The sequence below is a fragment of the Vipera berus genome, assembly GCF_964194415.1.
Source record: "Vipera berus genome assembly, chromosome: 12".
Taxonomy (NCBI): domain Eukaryota; kingdom Metazoa; phylum Chordata; class Lepidosauria; order Squamata; family Viperidae; genus Vipera; species Vipera berus.
In genome coordinates this window covers 13,844,552-13,865,407 of record NC_138215.1, presented here as the reverse complement: position 1 = coordinate 13,865,407, position 20,856 = coordinate 13,844,552, and the positions used below count along the sequence as shown (strand labels likewise).

General features: G+C 44.7%; 1 protein-coding gene across 2 annotated transcripts; it reads left to right on the top strand.

The window, feature by feature from the left end:
- Window positions 1-770: 770 nt before the first annotated feature.
- TM6SF1 (transmembrane 6 superfamily member 1) lies at window positions 771-20,778 on the top strand. 2 transcript variants are annotated; one of them, XM_081337187.1, is made up of 10 exons: window positions 771-1,151; window positions 6,727-6,830; window positions 8,348-8,445; window positions 10,609-10,712; window positions 11,376-11,458; window positions 12,750-12,871; window positions 14,995-15,099; window positions 15,822-15,914; window positions 17,296-17,415; window positions 20,494-20,778. In XM_081337187.1, the coding sequence occupies exons 1-10, from the start codon at window positions 1,060-1,062 to the stop codon at window positions 20,683-20,685; spliced, it is 1,113 nt and encodes a 370-aa protein (XP_081193313.1). In that variant the 5' UTR covers window positions 771-1,059; the 3' UTR covers window positions 20,686-20,778. The 2 variants fall into 2 exon arrangements, with proteins under 2 accessions (XP_081193313.1, XP_081193314.1); XM_081337188.1 differs by lacking the exon at window positions 771-1,151 and adding an exon at window positions 3,227-3,243.
- The last annotated feature ends 78 nt before the right edge of the window (window positions 20,779-20,856 follow it).

Below are 20,856 nucleotides of genomic sequence, written 5' to 3'. Positions count from 1 at the left end.
GGAGCAATGCATATTTCTTCATTTGAATTGGAACAAAATGACTTTGAAGTCTTATAAAAAAAACCTCGTCTGATGCTGATTTGATTTATTTATCTAGGAAAAATAATGGGAAATCTCTGTTGGCTTGATTGTCTCCTGGGGACTCGATGGACAGATCTACACAGTTTCCGGAGCAGCTGTTCTGAAGTGGTTTGCCACTGCTTTCTGCTGGGGTGCTTTTGGGTTTCTTAGTGGCCCACCAAGAGTTAACCAGGTCCTGCATAGCTTTCTGAGATCAACCAGGGTTGTCCCAGGGCTCCCTAAAGGCGTGTCAGTGACCCCAAAGTAGACTGGTTGTCTCATCCACCTTGCTGTTATCAAGCTCCTGGACAAGGAACGCTGATAGCCTCCACTTCTGGGCAACAGCTGGATTGGACCCGAGAAGCAAACCAATGGCCTCTGATGAGATGGGGCAGGCGAGAAGATGGAAGAGGAGGAGATGGATTTCCAGAGGGGGCTTTGCTCAAGATCCCTAAACCCAGCATCTGGGGCTCTCGTCTGAAACCTGGCCAGCCTGGGTCGATCTGACTCAGTACCCCGATGACTTAGGCTGACTCTACGGGTTGCCTAGACAGAGGCGGCCATTCCTGCCCAGAAAGAGACCCGCTGGACGGGCTGGGGGGGGGAGGAGGAGGAGGAGGAGGAGGGATCCTAACAGATCCGCCCGCTTTTGCCTGAGCTGATCGGGCGGCGGGAGGCGGCGTCTCTCTGGCCATGGGGGCCATTGGGCGCCCGCTCCGCTCCAGCAGCGGCACCAGCAGCGCGCAAGGGCGCACCAGCTTGGCGGGAGGGCTGGAGAACCAAGCGGGAACTCTCCCCGCGCGCATCGGTCGGCCGGGCTGCGAGAAGCCTGCAAAGTCGGCCAGCTCGGGACGCATGGAGGAGCTGGCCAGGCAGCCCTGAAGCCCAGCCCCGGAGCTGGGAGCGGAATGCCGCCGGTCTAACCTCTCCGAGCCCGTCGCCGAAGCCAAACGAGGAGGAGGAGGAGGAGGAGGAGGAGGAAGCGGGCCAGCTGCTGGGATGAGCGCCGCGGCTGCCACCGGCGTCTTCGTGTTATCCCTCTGCGCCATCCCCATCACCTACCTCTTCAACGCTTTGGCTGCCACCGGCAGGTGAGCAAGGGGGTGGGGGGGGCAGGTGCGGACCTTTCCTCACGTGCGCGCTGCCAAGCGGGGCCGGCGTAATGTGGGAAAGGGGCTGGCGGCGGCGAAGAAGAGGAAAGAGGGCGCAGGAGTGACAAGGACGACGGGAGAGGGGCGCGCAAAAAGCGGAGCTTCGTCCCAGGTGGAAAAGCTCTCGGGGGGGGGGGTCTGGAGGCAGCCCCCCTTTCTTTGGCCGCTCGGCCAGCCCGGAGAGATGCATGGCAAAGGCCAGGAGGGGGAGGGCTTTGCAAGATTGGGGAGAATTCAAGGGGGTCTTGCTGGAAGCTACGTTTGCACTCGCCGGGCGCTGCTTCTGAGCCAACAGGGATCCAGCGGTGTGGCTGCTGTCGTCTGCATGGTGCCTGAGGAATAAAGTACCTTGGATTCGACTAGGTCTGTTTAGGGACGAGTGGTGTGCCTGCGTGCTGAAGTATATATTGGGTTGGGGGAGGGAGAGGGGCTTGAATAAATTGAACAGCATCAGGGGCCATGGTTTCTCTTCCCTACCTTCTTCAGTCACTTGTCTTCCAGCAACTTTCCCCAAACGCCACAAGGGAGAATATTAAATCCCACCGGTTTTTCAAATCGTATGTAAGTCATTATTATTATTTTTTTATTCATCCTGTTGGGTTAGCCATGCTGGGCCAGACTGTTGTGCACTCTGAAGCATGGCTGAGTTTGCCCAGGGGGCTGAATTCAAAGCAAACTAACCACTTTAGGGAGAAGGACAGAAACGGCAGCCTAGTTTTGGAACCAGACCGATTTATAAATTCACAGGCGGAACACTGAGCAAGCCAAAAATAGCCAAGTTCACACATAACTCTCCCAAACCAGGTGTACAAAGCAGCTTGCCCTGTTGCTTACATTCTGTGCCGCCACGCCCAATCAAATTGCCTGGGAACAGCAGGTGAGGTCAGGGCTACCTAATCCTTGATTAAAAGAATCAGATCCCTGCATTTGCGGAAAGCAAAACAAAGCACGTCTTAAGTCATAAATAAACTGCACTAACAAGACTAACAGGGCCATAGACCTAGCTAGCATGAGGGGGCCAGGGGAAGGCATGGGGGTCATACTGTGAAATCCCTGCCAAATAGGAAAATTGCCGGCGGGTAACACCCAGGGGGAGGGCCTTCTCTGTGGGTGCACCTGCCCTCTGGAACCAGCTGCCCGTGGAGCTGAGGACTGCCCCCGACCTCCGTTCATTCCGCCGGGACCTGACGACCTGGCTCTTCGAGCTCTCTGGCCCAGGCTGAGAATTTTAATTTTAATTGGGGTTTTTTACTTTTTCAGGGACTGTTGTAATTTTTTAATCGTTTTTAACTTTTGTATTTCTTGTTTTAATTACCCTGTAAACCGCCCTGAGTCCTTCGGGAAAGGGCGGTATACAAATCTAATGAAATAAATAAATGAATAAATAATAAAATATCCACCCAGCTCACCAGGACTGAAGGCAGACTATGTTGCAGGCAGGTCCTGTCTATTGGGGATATATATCTGGTGGGACCACAGAAAGAGCCTTTTTAGTGATGGCCCCTTCTTTATGGAACATCATTCCCTGCCCCCCCCCCCCCAAGGCAGGGGTGTCAAACTGCCAGCCCCTGGGCCGGATGCATCATAGCGAAACCGCGCCCACTCCATTGCCGGCAATGGCAAAAAAGTTGCGATAGGTCACGACACGTCACGTGACGTTGCGAGCTTGACACCCCTGCCCCAAGGTGTGATTAGCCCCCAGCTTGTTGCTTTTCCCAAAAGTCCTAAAGATGTGATTTTTATCAGAGGGCCTGGAGTCCCCGAAGAGAGATGGAGCTGATTACGTTGCTGGCTGTCCTCAGGTGGAGTGGATGTTGCTCTCAGATCAATCTGACTTAATATCCTTGACCACAGCCAAGTGCTGTTCTGTAATTGGCAAAGTACGCCATAGTATTAACTCTAACCTCTTTTAATTATATTTTAGAATAACAGTATTTTTTTTCCTTTTGTCTTAATGAATTGTGACTCCTGAGTTTGATGGTCTATGTGATCAAATAAAGATTTGATTTGATTGTGTTGCTGCTGCCACAGGGTGAGATTTTTGCACTGTGGATTTTTGTATACATTCAAACTAGACTGTGATGTTTCATATATGTGTGTGTCGGGGTGGGGGGAGATATATGCATAATGGTATTTTTTTAGAGCTGAATGCAACACAATTTCATTTTAATGTAGGCTGGTTAGTGTACATTTAAAGTGACAACAAAGTTATCCTATGCTATGCTATGCTGTGCTATGCTATCCTATTCAATCCCATCCCATCCCATCCCCATCCTTCTATTCTATTCTATTCTATTCTATTCTATTCTATTCTATTCTATTCTATTCTATTCTATTCTATTCTATTCTATTCTATTCTATTCTATTCTATTCTATTCTATTCCTTATTCTTTCCCTATTCTATTCTATTCTATTCTATTCTATTCTATTCTATTCTATTCTATTCTATTCTATTCTATTCTATTCTATTCTATTCTATTCTATTCTATTCTATTCTATTCCTTATTCTTTCCTTATTCTATTCTATTCTATTCTATTCTATTCTATTCTATTCTATTCTATTCTATTCTATTCTATTCTATTCTATTCTATTCTATTCTATTATTTTCTATTCTATTCTATTCTATTCTATTCTATTCTATTCTATTCTATTCTATTCTATTCTATTCTATTCTATCCTATCCTATCCTATCCTATCCTATCCTATCCTATCCTATCCTATCCTATCCTATCCTATACTTTAAAGTTATAAAGCCACCCAAAGTCACCGTGTGTGAGTATAAGTTGGTTTAATAATAATAAATCTTGCAGAGAAAACACCCGTGGCCTTCCTCAGTCTGGCAATCAGAAAGGCACTGACTTGGGGCAGGCGTCTCAGCTACCCTCCCTGTCCATTTTGTGTGCCCAGTTGGCTGTCTTGCTGCTGGATGTCCTTTGCCCCTGGAACAATACCTGGAGTTTGCACGGATTGTGTTTCAGGTTATATAAAGTGGGACATGCTGAACAGGCTGTTGTTGATGTGATGGCCAAGAAGGTACTCTGGGGAGAGGCGGGCCGGGCCAGGAACAAGAGCAGGAAGCCGAGCCTTTTGGTCACTTGCATAAGCTGGGCTGGTATTTTTAGAAGCCGCCCTGCCCTCGGCTGGCTGTTGCCTGCGCTGACATGGTGTGGAAAGGGGCACAACAATAGCCGGCAGCTGCTTTCTCCAGAAGAAATGCCAGAGGTTCATTTGTCAAGAGAGAAGTGGCAGGCTTGGCCTGAATGCAAACACTCTCTCCCTGGAGCCCATGTCCCCCAGCTCAGAGGAGAGAGAGAGAGAGAGAGAGAGAGAGAGAGAGAGAGAGAGAGAGAGAGAGAGAGAGAGAGAGAGAGAGAGAGAGAGAGAGAGAGAGAGAGAGAGAGAGAGAGAGAGAGAGAGAGAGATGCAATCAGCATCCCTGGACATCACTTAGCGTACTTATTTGCTCAATGTAAATGCCAGTAATGGAGAGAAAGGCACTACTTTCAGCGTGCTCACTGGGCATGGATAGCAGAGGAGAGACTAAAATGTGAATCTCCCTCCTTTGTGTGTGTGTGTGTGTGTGTGTTTGTCCGTGTTGATTTTTGCCTCTTGGTTGACTCCCTGCAGTTTTCTTGGCAAGATTTCAGAAGTGGTTTGCCATTAACTCCTTCCTAGGGCAGAGAGAGAGGGACTGGCCCAAGGCCACCCACCTGGCTTTGTGCCTAAGGCAAGACTAGAACTCACAGTCTCCTGGTTTCTAGCCCCGATGTCTTAACCACTGCACCAAACCGGCTCTCGAGTGAATATCTTTGCCTTTGGATCAGCCTTGACTCCTGGAGGCTGTCCGGATTAATCTTTGCAGTTTTCTTGGGAAGCTTTTTGGAAGTGGCTTGCCACGGGTCTTCTTCCTAGGGCTGAGAGAGAGAGGGATTGACTCCAGCTCACCCACCTGGCTTTGTGCCTAAGGTGGAACTGGAATATGCAGTTTCTTGATTTCTGGCCTGATGCTTTGATCACAACACCATACAATACACCACAGTGGCTCTCTCCCTATTTATAGTGCCGCCCTTTAACCATTATTCAATAGATCTTCTAGCCAAAGCTAATAGTCAGAGCTCTTCAGCTGTTGCTTCTCCGTTTTTTGTTTTTTTTTTGCTTCTTCCTTGTTGCCCTTTCCTTGCTCCCTCCAAGGACACCTGCAGCAGTTTGCAAATGAAGGATGCTAAACACTCAGGAACACAAAAGGCAACAGTCAGCTCATCTGCTTTCATCCTCCACACTGCAGTCAGTAGGGGAAGTCAACTTTGCTGCAGGAGCCGAAGTTTGGAAGGCAGTTTGGAAGGCGTTAGGCTAATAGCCACGACAAATGTAGCTGTCTTAATATACCTTTGCTCCTACAGGGTTCGTTCACCACACTAGATCACCGGTTGGGTAGCCATGATTTACGGCTGGGTTTGGTGTTATTATCACACAATCACAGTTGGAAGAGACCTCTGAGGTCATTTAGTCCAATTGCTGCTGAATTCTGTTTAAGGATATCAAGTGGCTAGGAAAACAGCTTTTTTAGAAGTTGGGCTATTCCACTGGCTGACAGCTCTTATTATAAGGAAATTCCTAAAATCTACCTCCGAGCAAGATACGGTTCCTCTCTCCCATCATCTGACAGATAATACAGATCTCAATCAGGCTCCATCCAAGATCATTTACACCAGCTGGGCAGAAACCCCCCCCTCCCCCTCTTTTTGATTTCCCTCTGCCCTAAAATTCTTTGCATCCTGTCTGCAATTTCACAAGCTGGCCACTTATTAAACTCTTTAATGGTGCATTTCGCACGTTTCCTTTGTCTGGAATATGAATCTTGGAGGATAATGCAAACCAGATCTTTGGCTGAGTGGGAGCACATCAGAAACACAACTAGCTTTGTCCAAAGAAGTCCAGCTATCTGTTGCAGCATCTCATAAGACTGCAGGTGTCTTCTCAAACCTGCCCGCCCACCTCCATCTTAACAAAGCCAGTGAAATACAACAAAAATCTAACAGCACCGTTTTTGCAGCCTGGGCCTTCTTCTTTGCTGGTATTAATATTTTGAGGAGGGGAAGGAAACGATTGGCAAGTTACGTTTCCCACTGAAGTTTCACAGTTCCTCTAACCACTGACTCACAGAAGGCCAAGCTGCATTTGTCAGAGAAAAAGACAGTTCTCATTATTTGTTGTGGTGGTTCTTGTGATAAATATCGGAGGCTTCTTACAGTCCAATTCTGCACTCCGAAAGATCAGCAAGCTTTGTCTTGCAGGGAAAATTATTCACCCTTCTGGATTTTCCACCACGGAGCTCTCAATAATGATTCCCTGTGTATGTTGGGATGCTCTGAAGTACATAATTGGAAGGGAAGAAAAGCACGGGGTCAGCATTTCTCTTTTTCTGTGGTTTTATTTGAGGAAGTGAAGGAAAACATGTTAAACTCTATTCCCCCCCCCCTTTTGGTTTCTCACTTTTCTTTTTATTTCCTGTAGCTCTTGGGTCATTGTAGTAGCTGGATTGTTGATTCTGGTCTTGGTGGGCTTGGCAGCTCGATTTCTAGTGAAAAGGAGACCACCAAGTGACCCACTTTTCTATGGTACGTATTGGTGTGATATGGAAAAAGTAAACTGGAGCTGGCTAATCTATAATTCAAATCCCATTCCAATAAATCATAGTTTAACTACAGTTCATTGTACTAACTGCCAACTAATGTTAAGCCAAAATCCAACACTATGCTTTAGTGGCTGGTTTAGTGGCTCAGTGGGTTAGGACGCTGAGCTTGTTGATCAGAAGGTCGGCAGTTTGGCGGGTCGAATCCCGAGTGCCGCGTAGCAGAGTGAGCGCCTGTTACTCGTCCCAGCTTCTGCCAACCTAGCAGTTCGAAAGCAGGTAAAAATGCAAGTAGAAAAATAGGGACCACTACGGTGGGAAGGTAACAGCGTTCCGTGCGCCTTTGGCATCTAGTCGTGCCGGCCACATGACCACGGAGACGTCCTCGGACAAGCGCTGGCTCTTCGGCTATGAAACGGAGATGAGCACCGGCCCCTAGAGTCGGAAACGACTAGCACGCATGTGCGGGGGAACCTTTACCTTTACCTTTACCTTTAGTATTAATTTTACAAAGCATATGACTGAATTCATTCATTTTCTGAATTTGCACAATGTAATGAATAAAGTTCTTTAGATCTTGTCCAGATCTCGCTTAATGTATTGTGCAAAGACAACCGTTGTGTATGATTAACTATTGATCTAAGAAGTTAAGGCTTCCTGACATAAGAACACATTGTGGTAAGTCAGAGATTTAGACAGCGGCCTCGTTCAGATGCTGGACTCAACCGTAATACAGTTCATTTATTTTTGACTTGGTGCGATTTGCAATCCCACCCATGTTTTAGCATGAAGCATCTTGTGACTATAATTGTAACAATTGTAATAAAAATAATTCTGGCTTAATGTAAGACATTACGTGGTGGCTCAGTGGGTTAAGACGCTGAGCTTGTCGGCAGTTTGGCGGGTCGAATCCCGAGTGCCGCGTAACAAAGTGAGCGCCTGTTACTCGTCCCAGCTTCTGCCAACCTAGCAGTTCGAAAGCACGTAAAAATGCAAGTAGAAAAATAGGGACCACTCCGGTGGGAAGGTAACAGCGTTCTGTGCGCCTTTGGCCTTTAGTCATGCCGGCCACATGACCACGGAGATGTCCTCGGACAAGCGCTGGCTCTTCGGCTTTGAAACGGAGATGAGCACCGGCCCCTAGAGTCGGAAACGACTAGCACGCATGTGTGGGGGAAACTTTACCTTTATCTTTAAGACATAAAAGCAACCAGAGGCTACTTTTCACAGCTCAGTCGGTTGGTAGCGAAAGCTTTATTCCATTTTTCCATTTGTATCTCCACTCCCAATCCCAAAGAGAGGTGAAAACAAGAGGGCTGCAAACAGAGGATGGGGTTGATGACCTCTGAACATCTGTAAAAGAACATCTGTGAATGGGGCCAGACAGCTGCAGAAAAAATGACTTGTGCAATAATAAACTTGAAAGTCTTGAAGAGATTGGGGGTTTCTCTCGTAATTAAAAAGTGTTTTTCTTCTTCTTCTTCTTTCCTGGTTTTGCTGCAGTTTACGCGGTGTTCTCTTTCACCAGCATCGTGAATCTAATCATTGGGCTAGAACACGATGGGATTATTGATGGATTCATGACTTATTACTTGAAAGAGGTAAATGATTATGGCTCATTAGGGTTGGAGGGAGTGGGTAGGCAGCTGGGAGCCCCAGGGACTACAGGATTGCAGACTGGCTCTGCCCACTGCCAGGAGTTCGATCCTGACGGGGTTCAAGGTTCACTCGGCTTTCCATCCTTCCCCAAGGTCGGTAAATTGAGGACCCAGATTGTTGGGGACACAACGGAGTGACACACAAGTCTAAAGTGCTATTGCTATTGCTCCTTTCTCCTGGAATACTTGAGTGGAAAGCAGTGAGGTTCGTTGCAGTTCTTGCAAAGGACCGTTCACTCCTGCATCCTGGATGCTGGCCAACGGATGCTGAGAATTTTATGATCAGCAAGCAAGCCGCAATCTCAGCAAGCTGCAGATTCTCAGAATTGCAGGCTTGAGATATGGGGGGGAGAGGGGGGGGTTTGCTGGAAGAAACAATGAATGTCTATGATTTACCTTTCCTTTGAAGAGAGCGGAAAGTGCACAACTCATCTTTTGTGTCTGTGTGCGTACGTGTGTGTGATCTTAAATCCATTAAAGCAATGATTGGATCACCTACTGTTTGCACATTCCTCTGATTTTGTGACCCCTCTCCTCGCTTATAAGTTTGGGGCTTTCAAGCTGGACAGGTGCGACGCTGCAGTGATGTTGTGGGTCATGAAAGGTCAAAACCCATCAGTGACAGATATTTCCTCCCTTTGCACAGACTCTGTCCAAAGGGGACAGTACATGAATTGAATAACAATGTCCTTACATCTCATTTGGAGAAATACACAGCCTCAAGATACAACTGGTGGAGGGCTAGCAGCAAGCTTCATTTCGTTTATATTTCATTTATATTTATATTCCATTTCTATTCTTAACTTGTTTCCCGCCAAAGTTGATCTGAATGATTCTTCAGGCACAAACAAGAGAATATCTTTCTTCCTCACCCTCGCCTTGGAAGTTAGATTCAATTATAAAAGGGTATATGTAGTCCTCAACTTAGGATCACAATTTGAGCCCAAAATTTCTGTTGCTAAGTGAGACAGCGGTAAAGTGACTTCGGCCTCTTTTTATGACACAGTCACAGTGGTGAAGTAAATCACTGCAGTTATTAAGTTTGTCACACGGTCGTTAAGTGAATCTGGCTTCTCCCATGGACTTTGACTGTCAGAAGATTGCAAAAGGGGATCACATGATCCCCTGGCCAGTGCAACCGTCATAAATATGAGTCCATTGCCAAGTTTTGATCATGTGACCATAGGGATGCTGCAACGGTCGTAAGTGTGAAAAATGGTTATAAGTCTCATTTTTTTCAGCGCCGTTGTAACCTTGAAGGGTCACTAAATGAACTGTTGTAAGTCGACGCCTACCTGCAGCTGGATTCATAGGCGGATACAAGGGGAACTAATAATAGTAATAAAGTTGGAAGGGACCTTAGAGATCATCTAGTCCAACCCCCCCCCCCCCCGCTCAGGCAGAAAGATGATAAATGGAGAATGACCTGGGAGTAGAAGCACTAGAAGGGAGTGAGGTTTACTCCCAGGGGTCCGCGGACCACAGGTTGAGAACCATTGCAGTAGTATATAGTATAGTAGTATATACCATATACTAGCACTAGTGTATAGCGGGGGGGATGCGGTGTCGTCACAGGGCTTCCGCAAAGGCTTGAAGAAATGCTATGATTTAAATCTTGATTTAAGCCTTGGGGGTCTGTGGCTTGTGGTCCGTGGCCAAAAAAGGTATTTAAAGGGTGTCCAGGGTGAAGAAAAGGCTAAAATCCCCTGCCCTACTGGCTTCCCTGGCAGTTCCTTGATTAGGCTGCTGTTTATTGTTTAATTAATTGTTTGTCCAACCTAGCTAGTAGTTCTTTGATTGCCCTATTTGGGTAATGAAACGTCTGCAGGCAAACAGCCAAGCTCAGAGAGCACCAAGGACCCCCCACAGTTCAACCTGGAGCTACAAATATTCTCTTCGGTGGGAGAAAAACCCATCAGACTCTGTGGGAGAATTAAGTTCACTGCAAAGACAAACAAGGCTGTCATGATGCCACATTTTATCTCAGGGGTGCGGGGTGTGGGGTGTCTGTGTTAAAACTCCAGACACCTTTTTTTGTTATAGTTGGAACTGCTATGTGGCCTTATCTTCTCTGCCATTCAGTTACACATGCGCTTATTTCCACAGGGCGAACCTTATCTGAACACAGCTTACGGCCACATGATTTGCTACTGGGATGGTTCTGTTCATTATCTGATGTATCTCTTGATGGTGGCTGCCATTGCCTGGGAGTACGTGAGCATGACATTTTTTTTGGGGGGGTTAAGCATGACATTTGGGGGAGCTAAGCATGACTGGGGAAGTAAGCATGACATTTGGGAGAGCTAAGTATGACATTTGGGGGAACTAAGCATGATATTTGGGGGCTAAGCATGACATTTGCAGGCTAAGCATGACTTTGGGGCTAAGCATGACATTTGGGGGAACCAAGCATGACATTTGGGGAGGCTAAGCATGACTTTGGGGGGGCTATGCCTAACACTGGGGGGAGATTGTTGTTTTCATGCCTTCCTTTCCAAAAATTCTATGTGCTGCCTTAACAGCAGACGGGAAATAAATGCCGATTTCTTTATTCAAAAGAAAAGCCCCCTCCAATTAAATAATGATAACAATGATAAAGAGCAGAAATGAACAAAGATTCAGCATATAAAATGACTGAGTTGTTAAGGGACATCAGCGTCAGGAAGAGCTCTTGAGCCAGTAGGGCTGAATATTTTAAAAATGGTCCTGTTTATGTTTTAAGCCAATGCAATGCGATTACCCAGTTATTTAGTGCAAGTAATACATTCAGTGACTTTAAATATATAGGCACATATTGTTTGAATGTACCTCCAGTAAGAGAACATGCATCACAATGGTATCTGAAAGCAAGGTTTTCTATTTTTCTCTGGCAGGGAAAATTATCGCATGATTGGCTTGTACTGGCTGGGATCCATCACAATGAGCATAATTGTCTTTATCCCTGGAAATATTGTGGGTAAGGAAACATTAAGAATCCACTTTGCTTTGGGGCTTTAATAACTGACCTCTTTTTAGAGTCTTGAATTTTCAAGGCAACGAGATCAGGGGTTACCAATGAAATGCTGAGAGCATCTTACTAACTTTGGCCAATCTCAAAAGCCAAGCTTGCAGCACGAGACATGTTTACCGCTGTGATGGGAGATTGGGTAAGCTAGAATTGCACACTAGCTGGAAAGTAAAAAAAAAATGCATCCTGCAACTGGTCTGTGACAACTCGCCACAACCAACTCGCCATGGCACAACTCACCATGGGAGAAGAGTTAGACAAATATTAAAGAAACAGTGGAATAGAATCATCAAAGAAAAGATGCCAAAGCAGGGACAGCATGAAATATGAATGACAAAAATTAAAAAAAAAATTTAAAATTATTTTAAATGATTAAATTGAATTGTTGAATTGTCCTGCAGAAGAGTTGTCCCTTGGTGAGTTGACCATGGTGATTGTCCCATGGTAAGCTGACTGTGGCAAGTTGGCTGCAGTGAGTTGTGTCATTCTGTCCTGCAACAAAGCAGTGGTTAATCCCTTTTTGTTATGTTCCAAGAAAACTCTAGGAAGTCACCAGGAGTTGAACCCTACTGGAAGGAGACTCTACTCCTGCAGTTGAACTAAAAAAAACAAATAATAAGTCACATTTTAGTAAACTGAAAGTAAATTGTGTCCTAGCATTTTATCCTGTACCTGAAATAAGCTCAGATTTATATTTGGCACTTCCTGGAGGAATTTTTTTTTTTAAAAAATGAAGTAGAATGTTTGCATTCCCTTTCTTCCTTTTGTCTCCATTTCTTGGAATAAATATCAACCAGTATGGAGTTGGTCATGTTGGTTGCGAATTTTGAGAGTTGTCGCCTATCACATCTGTGATCATCCAGTTAAAGGATGCTTAGCTCTCTCCAGATGTGCTTGAACAGAACTGCTACAGTTCCCAGATGGAACATCTGGAGATTAGGCACATTATACATGAAATTGGCTGTGTCTTCATGATAAGAGAATATTGTTGCAAGCTAGTCTGATATGTGAGCCCAGCCAGGGAGCTTCTCTCATGTCTGAATGCACTGTGTGAAACTTTGAAAATGGGATACCCCAATAAACCAGGATTCAAATAACCCGGCTAAAGTTGTCATGCAAACAAGAGCAGTAAACTGCACTGAACTTGTTGTGATTTTCATCTGAATAGGCATGCAAAGGGTTGCCCTGCTCAACTTGTCATTAACAATCCTTCATTCATGTTTTCGCTGTTGCCTAATAGGAAAATATGGAACAAGAATGTGTGCTGTATCTTTGTTAAGTGTGCCGTATATTTGTCTCCCGCTATGGGCTGGTTTCAAAATCTATAATCAACCACCAGCGACTGCCAATTTTCCAACAAAGGTATTCTTCTTCTTGTTATTGTCCGTATGAAAAGGAGGAGGAAAAAAGGCTTGAACTTCAAAAGAATTAAGTGTCTCTCATTCATTCGGTCCCCCTTTTCCGAACGTATCGCTGTGACTTCCCAGGATCCTTCTTAAACAGCGGCACCCAATTTGCGTGAACCACGGCTGGGTTCACCTTGCCAAAACCAAACAAATCAGATTGCTACCCCCGAAGGCCTGGAACGTGTGATTTCATCCTAAACGAAGACATTTTAGAGCCTTGGTGGAGCAGTGGGCTAATGCCTCCTTAAGTAACACCAGCTGCCTGCAATTAGTGCAGGTTCGAGTCCCACCAGGCTCAAGGTTGACTCAGCCTTCCATCCTTCCGAGGTAGGTAAAATGAGGACCCAGATTGTTGGGGGCAATAAGCTGACTTTGTAATAATGCCGCTTGGGGTGTGTGTGTGAAAGCCCTAATAAGCAGGCATATACATAGAATGAAGGCTACTGCTAAGCTTGTAAGCTGCCCTGAGTCTTCGGAGAAGGGCGGGATATAAATGGAATTAAAATAAAAAATTTTTTCTGCTCAACTCGGCACGCATAGAATCATGCCTTGTCCTTGACTTACAAGTTTGTTTAGTGTCTACGGAGACTCTCAGTCATCCCGCTCATGGCTGTCCCAAAGGTGCTTTTTCAAAAGGCAACTTTACTTCCTTTGTTTTAACTTGGAAGACATTTCGCTTCTCAACCGAGAAGCTTCTTCAGTTCCAAGTCAGAACTGAAGAAGCTTCTTGGGTGAGAAGTGAAACGTCTTCAAAAAAAAAAAAACCCAAAACCCCAAAGAAAACCCAGCTGCCTTTTGAAAAAGCACCTTTGGGCCTAGTCCATTCCAAGTTGCTAAGCACATTGATTTGTGCTTTAAATTGTAAGCCGCCCTGAGTCTTCGGAGAAGGGCGTGATGTAAATAGGAATAATAATAATAAAAAAGTTACAACAGTACTGAAAAAAGCCGTTAAAAAACATTGTCCTAAATCTTAATACAGGTGACTTAACGACAAAAAAGTGACTTATAACCACCTTTCTTCCCATTTATGACTGGGGCAGCATCCCTAGGGTCACGTGATCAAAATTAAGATGCTTGGCAACTGACTCGTATTTATGATGGTTGCGGTGTCCCGGGGTCACATGTTCCCCTTTTGCAACCTCCTGACAAGCAAAATCGATGGGGAAGCCAGATTCACTTAACAACCACAGTTGCTAACTGAACAGTGATTCATTTAACAACTGTGGCAAGAAAGGTCGTAAAATGGGGCAAAGCTCAGTTAACAAATGCCTCGCTTAGCGTCAGGAATTTGGGGCTCAATTACGGTCGTAAGTCAAGGACTACCTGTATAGAGGGAAACGTTCTGAGCATCAGCAACATCTCGCGCCTTAAGGGGAAATGTAAATATTGGTTTTGTTTGGAAGGGAAGTGGAAGTGGCAAAGCAAGTCCACGATTAAACATACTTTGGTTTCCAACTCTGCTGCATGGCTCTCCTTCTGCTTTGTCGCTGGTTCTTCTTTTTTGTAAGAGCTGCAATAAATGGCAATGCAATTGCTTAAGTTGGCTCGACTCCAAACCGTTTGTACTCCAGACTCGGTCAGGAAACGGTTTTCTGTTTCTTGAGATATATTTTTTCCTAGGTTTTTTGTTTTGGTGGGTGGGGGGGGGGACAAAAAGACTCTGTAATGTGCTAAGCTGTAGTTTGCTTCACTCTGAATTATGGAATTAGGTATAATTGGAGAGGTTTGTGCCATTGTTAAAATTATAACAGTAACATTTGGCTGGGTTGATATGTCATGCTAAACCATAAATCATGGATTGGAAAGCTAATGGCTGAGGCCTCCTAGGGCACTCAGCCCAAACTCAGCCGACCACATGATTTTGGCAGGCAGTATGAATTAAGTCTGTGCGTTGTTTCCCAAACTGTTTTGACACTTTGGACCTGCTTGAAAAATCAAACTGTTAAATTGCAGAGGCAAGGCGCCTCCTAAAAAACATCTGGCACACCGTGCAAAGCATATTGTTTTGCAGAGAGAGGCTACAAAGCCCTTTGCTGCTTTTGGTGCAGACTTCTAACAGGGCTTCCATCTCCATTGCAGATCATAAAAGAAGTTCAGAAGCAAAATCTTCTGAGAAGACCGACCGATTTCCTCTTGGCTTCGTATTTCATTTTTGCAACTGGATTTTGCCTCTTCAGGGGCATGGTAAGTTTCTTTCTTTCTTAAGAATAGAATAAAGAGACCAGAATCTTATAACGTGAGGTGTGTGTCATATACCGTACACTTTGCGCAAAGCATTAAATTTGAACTGAAAAGCATTTAAGTTTGCTTCTGTGTTTAAACTTTAACATGGGGGCAGGAAAGGTGAGCGTCCAGACATAGACATCCATGGGGGGGGAGAGGGGACAGGTGTGATAAGGTTTATGAATTGGTGCGTATTACTGCGTTGCATGTCCAGAAGGCTGGGATGTGTCACATAATGTCACAATGCATGTTTTGTAACTTTGCACGCTGTAGGAGGTGACCAGGCTAAACCCGAGGGAGGGGTCAAATGCATCATAAGTCACGAGTCCATGTATGCCCAAAAGAGATCTAAGTCCAGCTCACCTTGAATTCCTTCTTAATTCCCGTTCATTTCTCTTGACCGTTAGTAGCTCAGATTTTTGTAGAGAGCTTAAGCTTGTAACACATCTTTATACTCATTTGAACTGCCTGAATCTCCCAATTTCCCCTACGCTTGACACATGCTTTGTCATCACATCCATGTGGGTTAAGAACAGACACTTACAGCTCCAAGTTGTTTCTCTCTTCCTCCCTTACCTAACTAGGGAGATGGCAGTTGGAACAAGATTTACACCAGTTTCCTAACCTGTAGTTTATTGCACCAAAATTATGATCCAAATATTATGGATCCAATTTTTCTCTAGATTGCTTTGGACTGTCCAGGTGAACTGTGTCGACTTTACAGCCAACTTCATGAGCCATACCTCAAGGATCCCGCTGCCTATCCAAAACTTCAGGTAACCCAACTGAGACATTTGTATTGCAATGCACACCTAATATTTGGTAGCTATGCTCAAGCATTTTGAGGACCCGGAATGATTATTTTTAATTTATGACCCTAAGCCAGAATTGAGTGGATAAGATTATGGATTGGAGTTCTGTGTGAATTTAAATATTGGGATTGGAAACTGTAGATTACTATATGCATGCATATGAACCCAACAAAGAGACTTTCTTCAGCAGGCATGGTTTAGCCCAGGGGTAGGCAACCTTGGCTCTTTTATGACTCGTGGACTTCAACTCCCAGAAATCCTGAGCCAGCCACACTGAGGGGAAAGGGAGAGGTTTCCAAGCTGAGCCATGCTGGCTCAGGAATTCTGGGAGTTGAAGTCCACGAGTCATAAAAGATCCAAGGTTGCCCACCCCTGGTTTAGCCTGAGGTGTGAGGCATGACTGGATAAATCATGCTAATTGCCAACATTTTTAGACTAAGAACTTATTACTTGACTTTGTACAACATCCAGGTCACATTTTTTAAAGCCTTAATACAGTTGCAGGGTTAATATTTTGCATCAATTAAAAATATTGATGACTTGACAATGTATGTCATGTGACTTGACAGTGTATGTGTACCTAACCTTATGGTTCATAAACCATAATTTATGGCCTAGATTACAGCTGTCTGGTTTAAACACAGCACTAACTATCACTCTGCCTCCTTTACAAAATTGTACAAGGAGAGCAGACCTTCTCACATAAATTTTAATTAAGGGACTGAAGGCTAAAACGTAGGGAAAACGGTTTACAGGAACTGGCTATGTCTAGTCCAGACATGTCAAACTCCCGACATCGTGTGACGTCCCGCAACATATCGGGATGGTTTTGCCATTGCTGGCAATGGGGTGGGCATGGCTTCTGGATGACACATCCGGCCCACAGGCCAGCAGTTTGACACCCCCTGGTCTAGTCTAAGGAAAAGAAGGACTAGGGGAAACATGATAATACTGTTCCAATATTTGAGAGGCTCCTACAAAGATGGGGTGTGTGTGTGTGTGTGTGTGTGTGAAATTATTTTCCAAGGCACCAAAAGGCAAGACAAGAAACAATGGTTGGAAACTAACCAAGGAGAGAAGCAACCTAGAACTAAGGAGAAATTGCTTAATGGTGAGAGCAGTCAACCAATGGAATAGCTTGCCTTCAGAAATTATGGGTGCTCTATCACTGAAGGCTTTCCAAAAGAGACTGGACGACCATTTGTCTACAATGATTAGTGTCTCCTTCTCCAGCAGGGGCTGGACTAGAAAACCTCCAAGGTCCCTTCTCACTCTATTCTATGTTCAAATGATGGCTACTGTTTTGAAGGTGCAGAGACCAACTCTCTTCCCTTCTCACATTTAGATGTTAGCCTACATGTTCTACTCGGTGCCGTACTACATAATTTCGGTCTATGGTCTGCTTGTACCTGGATGTTCCTGGATGCCCGATTTAACTCTTATTCATGCTGGAGGACTAGCCCAGGTAAGACCAGAACATTTTAAATGATCCCATATTGGAGGCATGGTTTTCCTCTGTACCACTTCCACATTCAAAAGAGGGCGAGAGCCATGAACTAAAACACAGATAGTCCTAAACTATGGTTTACTGAGTAGAGCACAGTTTGATGCCGTGGTGAAGGTGCTGGCCTAGAAACTAGGAGATGGTGAATTCTAGGTCCCCCCCCACCTTTAGGCATGAAAACTAAAACTGGTTGATTTTGGGCAAGTCTTCTTCTCTTTCAGCCAACCCACCTCAAAAGTTTTGTGGAGGACAGAGGAGAAGGAAAAGGAAAGAACTTTAGGCATTATCTGCTGCTTTGAACTGGCCAAAATAAATTAAACAGTGGAATAAAATCATCGCCGTCTTGAGTTCACATAGCCACTCAAGCCATTAAGAAGGGTTCGCCAACTCCAACTTCAGACGCTTAAGCCAAAACTAAGTTAACCACACAGGCTGGGGTTTGACCAACCTACTAACCTAAAATGAGTGGTTAGCTAATTTGTGGCACACAGACATGTTCAAACTCAGCCAGTGAGCTTCGTATCTGGTTAAATTAGGCTGGATGAACTCAGCCAACTGTATTAATCAAATAAAGATGGCTCAGTTAGCATGCTGTATCAACCTAGGCCTCATAGCTTAGTATAATCAACTCCATTGTTCAATCCCTGCTCAGAAGGGATAAAACTACCTATTCAATTTCTTTTGCTGTTGTTTGCACACGGGGCAATCTGAATACTATTGTTACCCAGACAGAACTGGAGATATCGCCCTACTAAGAGCCCCACCCTGTTTCTATTCAGTGGATGAAGAGTTTGCAAAGCGGCTAAAGAAAGCAAGATTGAAGAAAGCAGATAAGACTGGTCAGCAATGGATCTAGCTGGCTTTTTTTTTGCACCATTAAGATCAAGGCTCTGAATTCAGCAGAGGTAGAAGGAACAGTCAGAACCGAAGAAGCTTCTTGGATGAGAAGAGAATGGTCTTCAAGGGGAAGCCAAGAAAGTCCAGTTGCCTCTTGAAAAAGCACCTTTGGGACAACCACGGTCTGGATGATGGAGAATCTCCCTAGACAGGTAGGAGGAGGATCCTCAAAACCTCACCCAAGAAACAGCTGGAAGAACGTACCCCAAAACAATTTCAGATACAATTAATCCAGAAGATAAGGGCGCTACTCACAAGGAGAACTGCTACTGCTAAGCAAATAACCATATCAGGAAGTTTTCTGGGCTTGTATTCTTTCATATCTAGGATTCTGATTCTCTGGGTTTGTCAGGGGGAAGAGATGCTTACATCTGATTCTTCCTCAAAAGAAGAGCTAGTAGATTATTTACTTCTTTATCTCATCAAATACTAAAAAATTGCCCAAGGTGGTTAATGGCAGGAAAAAAGCTCAAATTTCAAACCCAACAGTACAGTCATATTAAAAAAAGAAAAAGAACAAACCTTCCTTCGTAGTTTTCAATGTTTGCCTAAATTGATGAAACAGGATAGCTGGCTGATTTTCTTGGAGACAACTTCCACCACTGTGGAGCCACCACCAAGAAGATCTTGTGCTACCTTTCTCCAATAGCAGGAAACCTCCATGGCTGCTCGGCTTAAACATGGAGATATACAGCATCTTTCTCGTCTCACAGATGCTGCTGACTACACAGACAGAACTATTGTTGCCACTGGAGAGATTTCCTCACCCTACCATCCTTCTCTGTCCTCTTATCATAGGATACAGACTAATATTTGGACTTCTCTACCGATCAGCCCTAGCCCACCTTGCCCATAAAAGCTCAAGTTGTCTGGAGCATGACCTGGTCAGCCCCTCCCTCTGTAGACCAGTCAGGGGTCATAAATTCAGGTCAATCATCACCATTGCTAATACACAATAATAAACCACCGCTTGAAACAAGAGGATGACGGATGAAAGACAAAGGACAAAACACAATCCTGAGCTGTCCCAGTTGCTTCTATCTTTACATGTTTGTTTATGCTAAAAATATTCTGTGGCTTGGCAGACTTCTGCTCTTGCACATAACCTTAGATGTAAATTTACGGTATGTTTCAGCCCAATTGGAGAAGAAGCAACACCTTCTTCTCTAAGGACGAAGCAAAGCGAAACTATCTGAAGTTTTGCTCTTAGCAAAGGAAACAGCAAATTACTCCCGATTTTTTTTTCACCTTAACTTTTGAGCATATGAGGTCCCGAGTGCTTGGGAAACGCTACATGCCATTGTGTCAAAAGCTCAAAGCAGGAAATCTCTAGTGGATGTCCTGGTTCTACGCCAGGAGCTGAGATCCTCTCCAGAACATTCTGGTTCTCAAATCAGAATAACAGGATACTCTATTATGTACCAAGCTTGATTGATGCTGTGCTTAAAATAACAAGCAAGTTAATGGAAAGGGGACGCATATTGAATTAGCCAATAAAATGGGTTGTTTGCCTCTGTTTTAGTTTGGTGGTTAAGCCCAACCTAATGGTTTGCTTAATCGGGTTAGCTGGTTGACTAAGCCACTGTTGGTTAGCTTCAGTGTTTCCACTAAATCAAATCATTGTTTTATGAAGGGAGACTTTGCCAATTTCCTGGTTGTTGTCAAATGAAGCAAAAAATTACATCTGTAATCTAGACCTACGTTTGTAATATTTTAATTTTGTGTTTCCTATTTTATATTTTTATCTCTTGTATTATTTTTTTATCGAAACGTGCTGTGAACATGCCCAACGATCAATAAATGTATTACGAGCTGGGTATGCCCAAGATGCAAAGCTATACAAGCCACTGAAGGGGATCGTGTCTTGGATGATTTTGAGATAAGGGGATGAATTTTGGATTTGGGAGGGTATGTTGCAGGGTTGCCATACACCCCAGTCCCCCAAAATGCATGGGTCCAGAACAAAGAAGTGGGAGGTGGAGTCTCATTAAAAAAAACCATTAAAAAGCCAGAGCACAGGGACTTTCAAGAGACGGGTGATGGCTCCCTGGCTGAAGAAAGCGTGCATCCAGTGATGATGGGGACTGTTAACACTGATTCCACACAAGTGACAACTCACAATTCATTCCTTCTGCTTTCCAGGCTCAGTTCTCACACATTGGCGCTTCCATACATGCCAGAACCCCGTACATCTACAGAGTCCCCAAGGAAGGGAAGATGTGGTTTCTCGTTCTCAACGTGATCCATGGCGTTCTCCCCCAGCTGTTTGCATATCGCTGTGTCCGCAGCCCTGAGTTTTTTGTGAAAGCCCAGCTGGAAGAGAAGGTGGACTAAGAAGATGACTTCAAAACCGTGGGGTGTTGCAAAGATGGGGTCCCGAGTTGGAAGCAAAATTCCTGAAAATAAAAAGACTTCTGTCTTTCATAATATTGCTCGAGAGCTTGCTTGCCGTTTCCGTCAGATCGTGGGCATCTCTTTCTCCCGATAGAATTAGTTTTGTTTGGG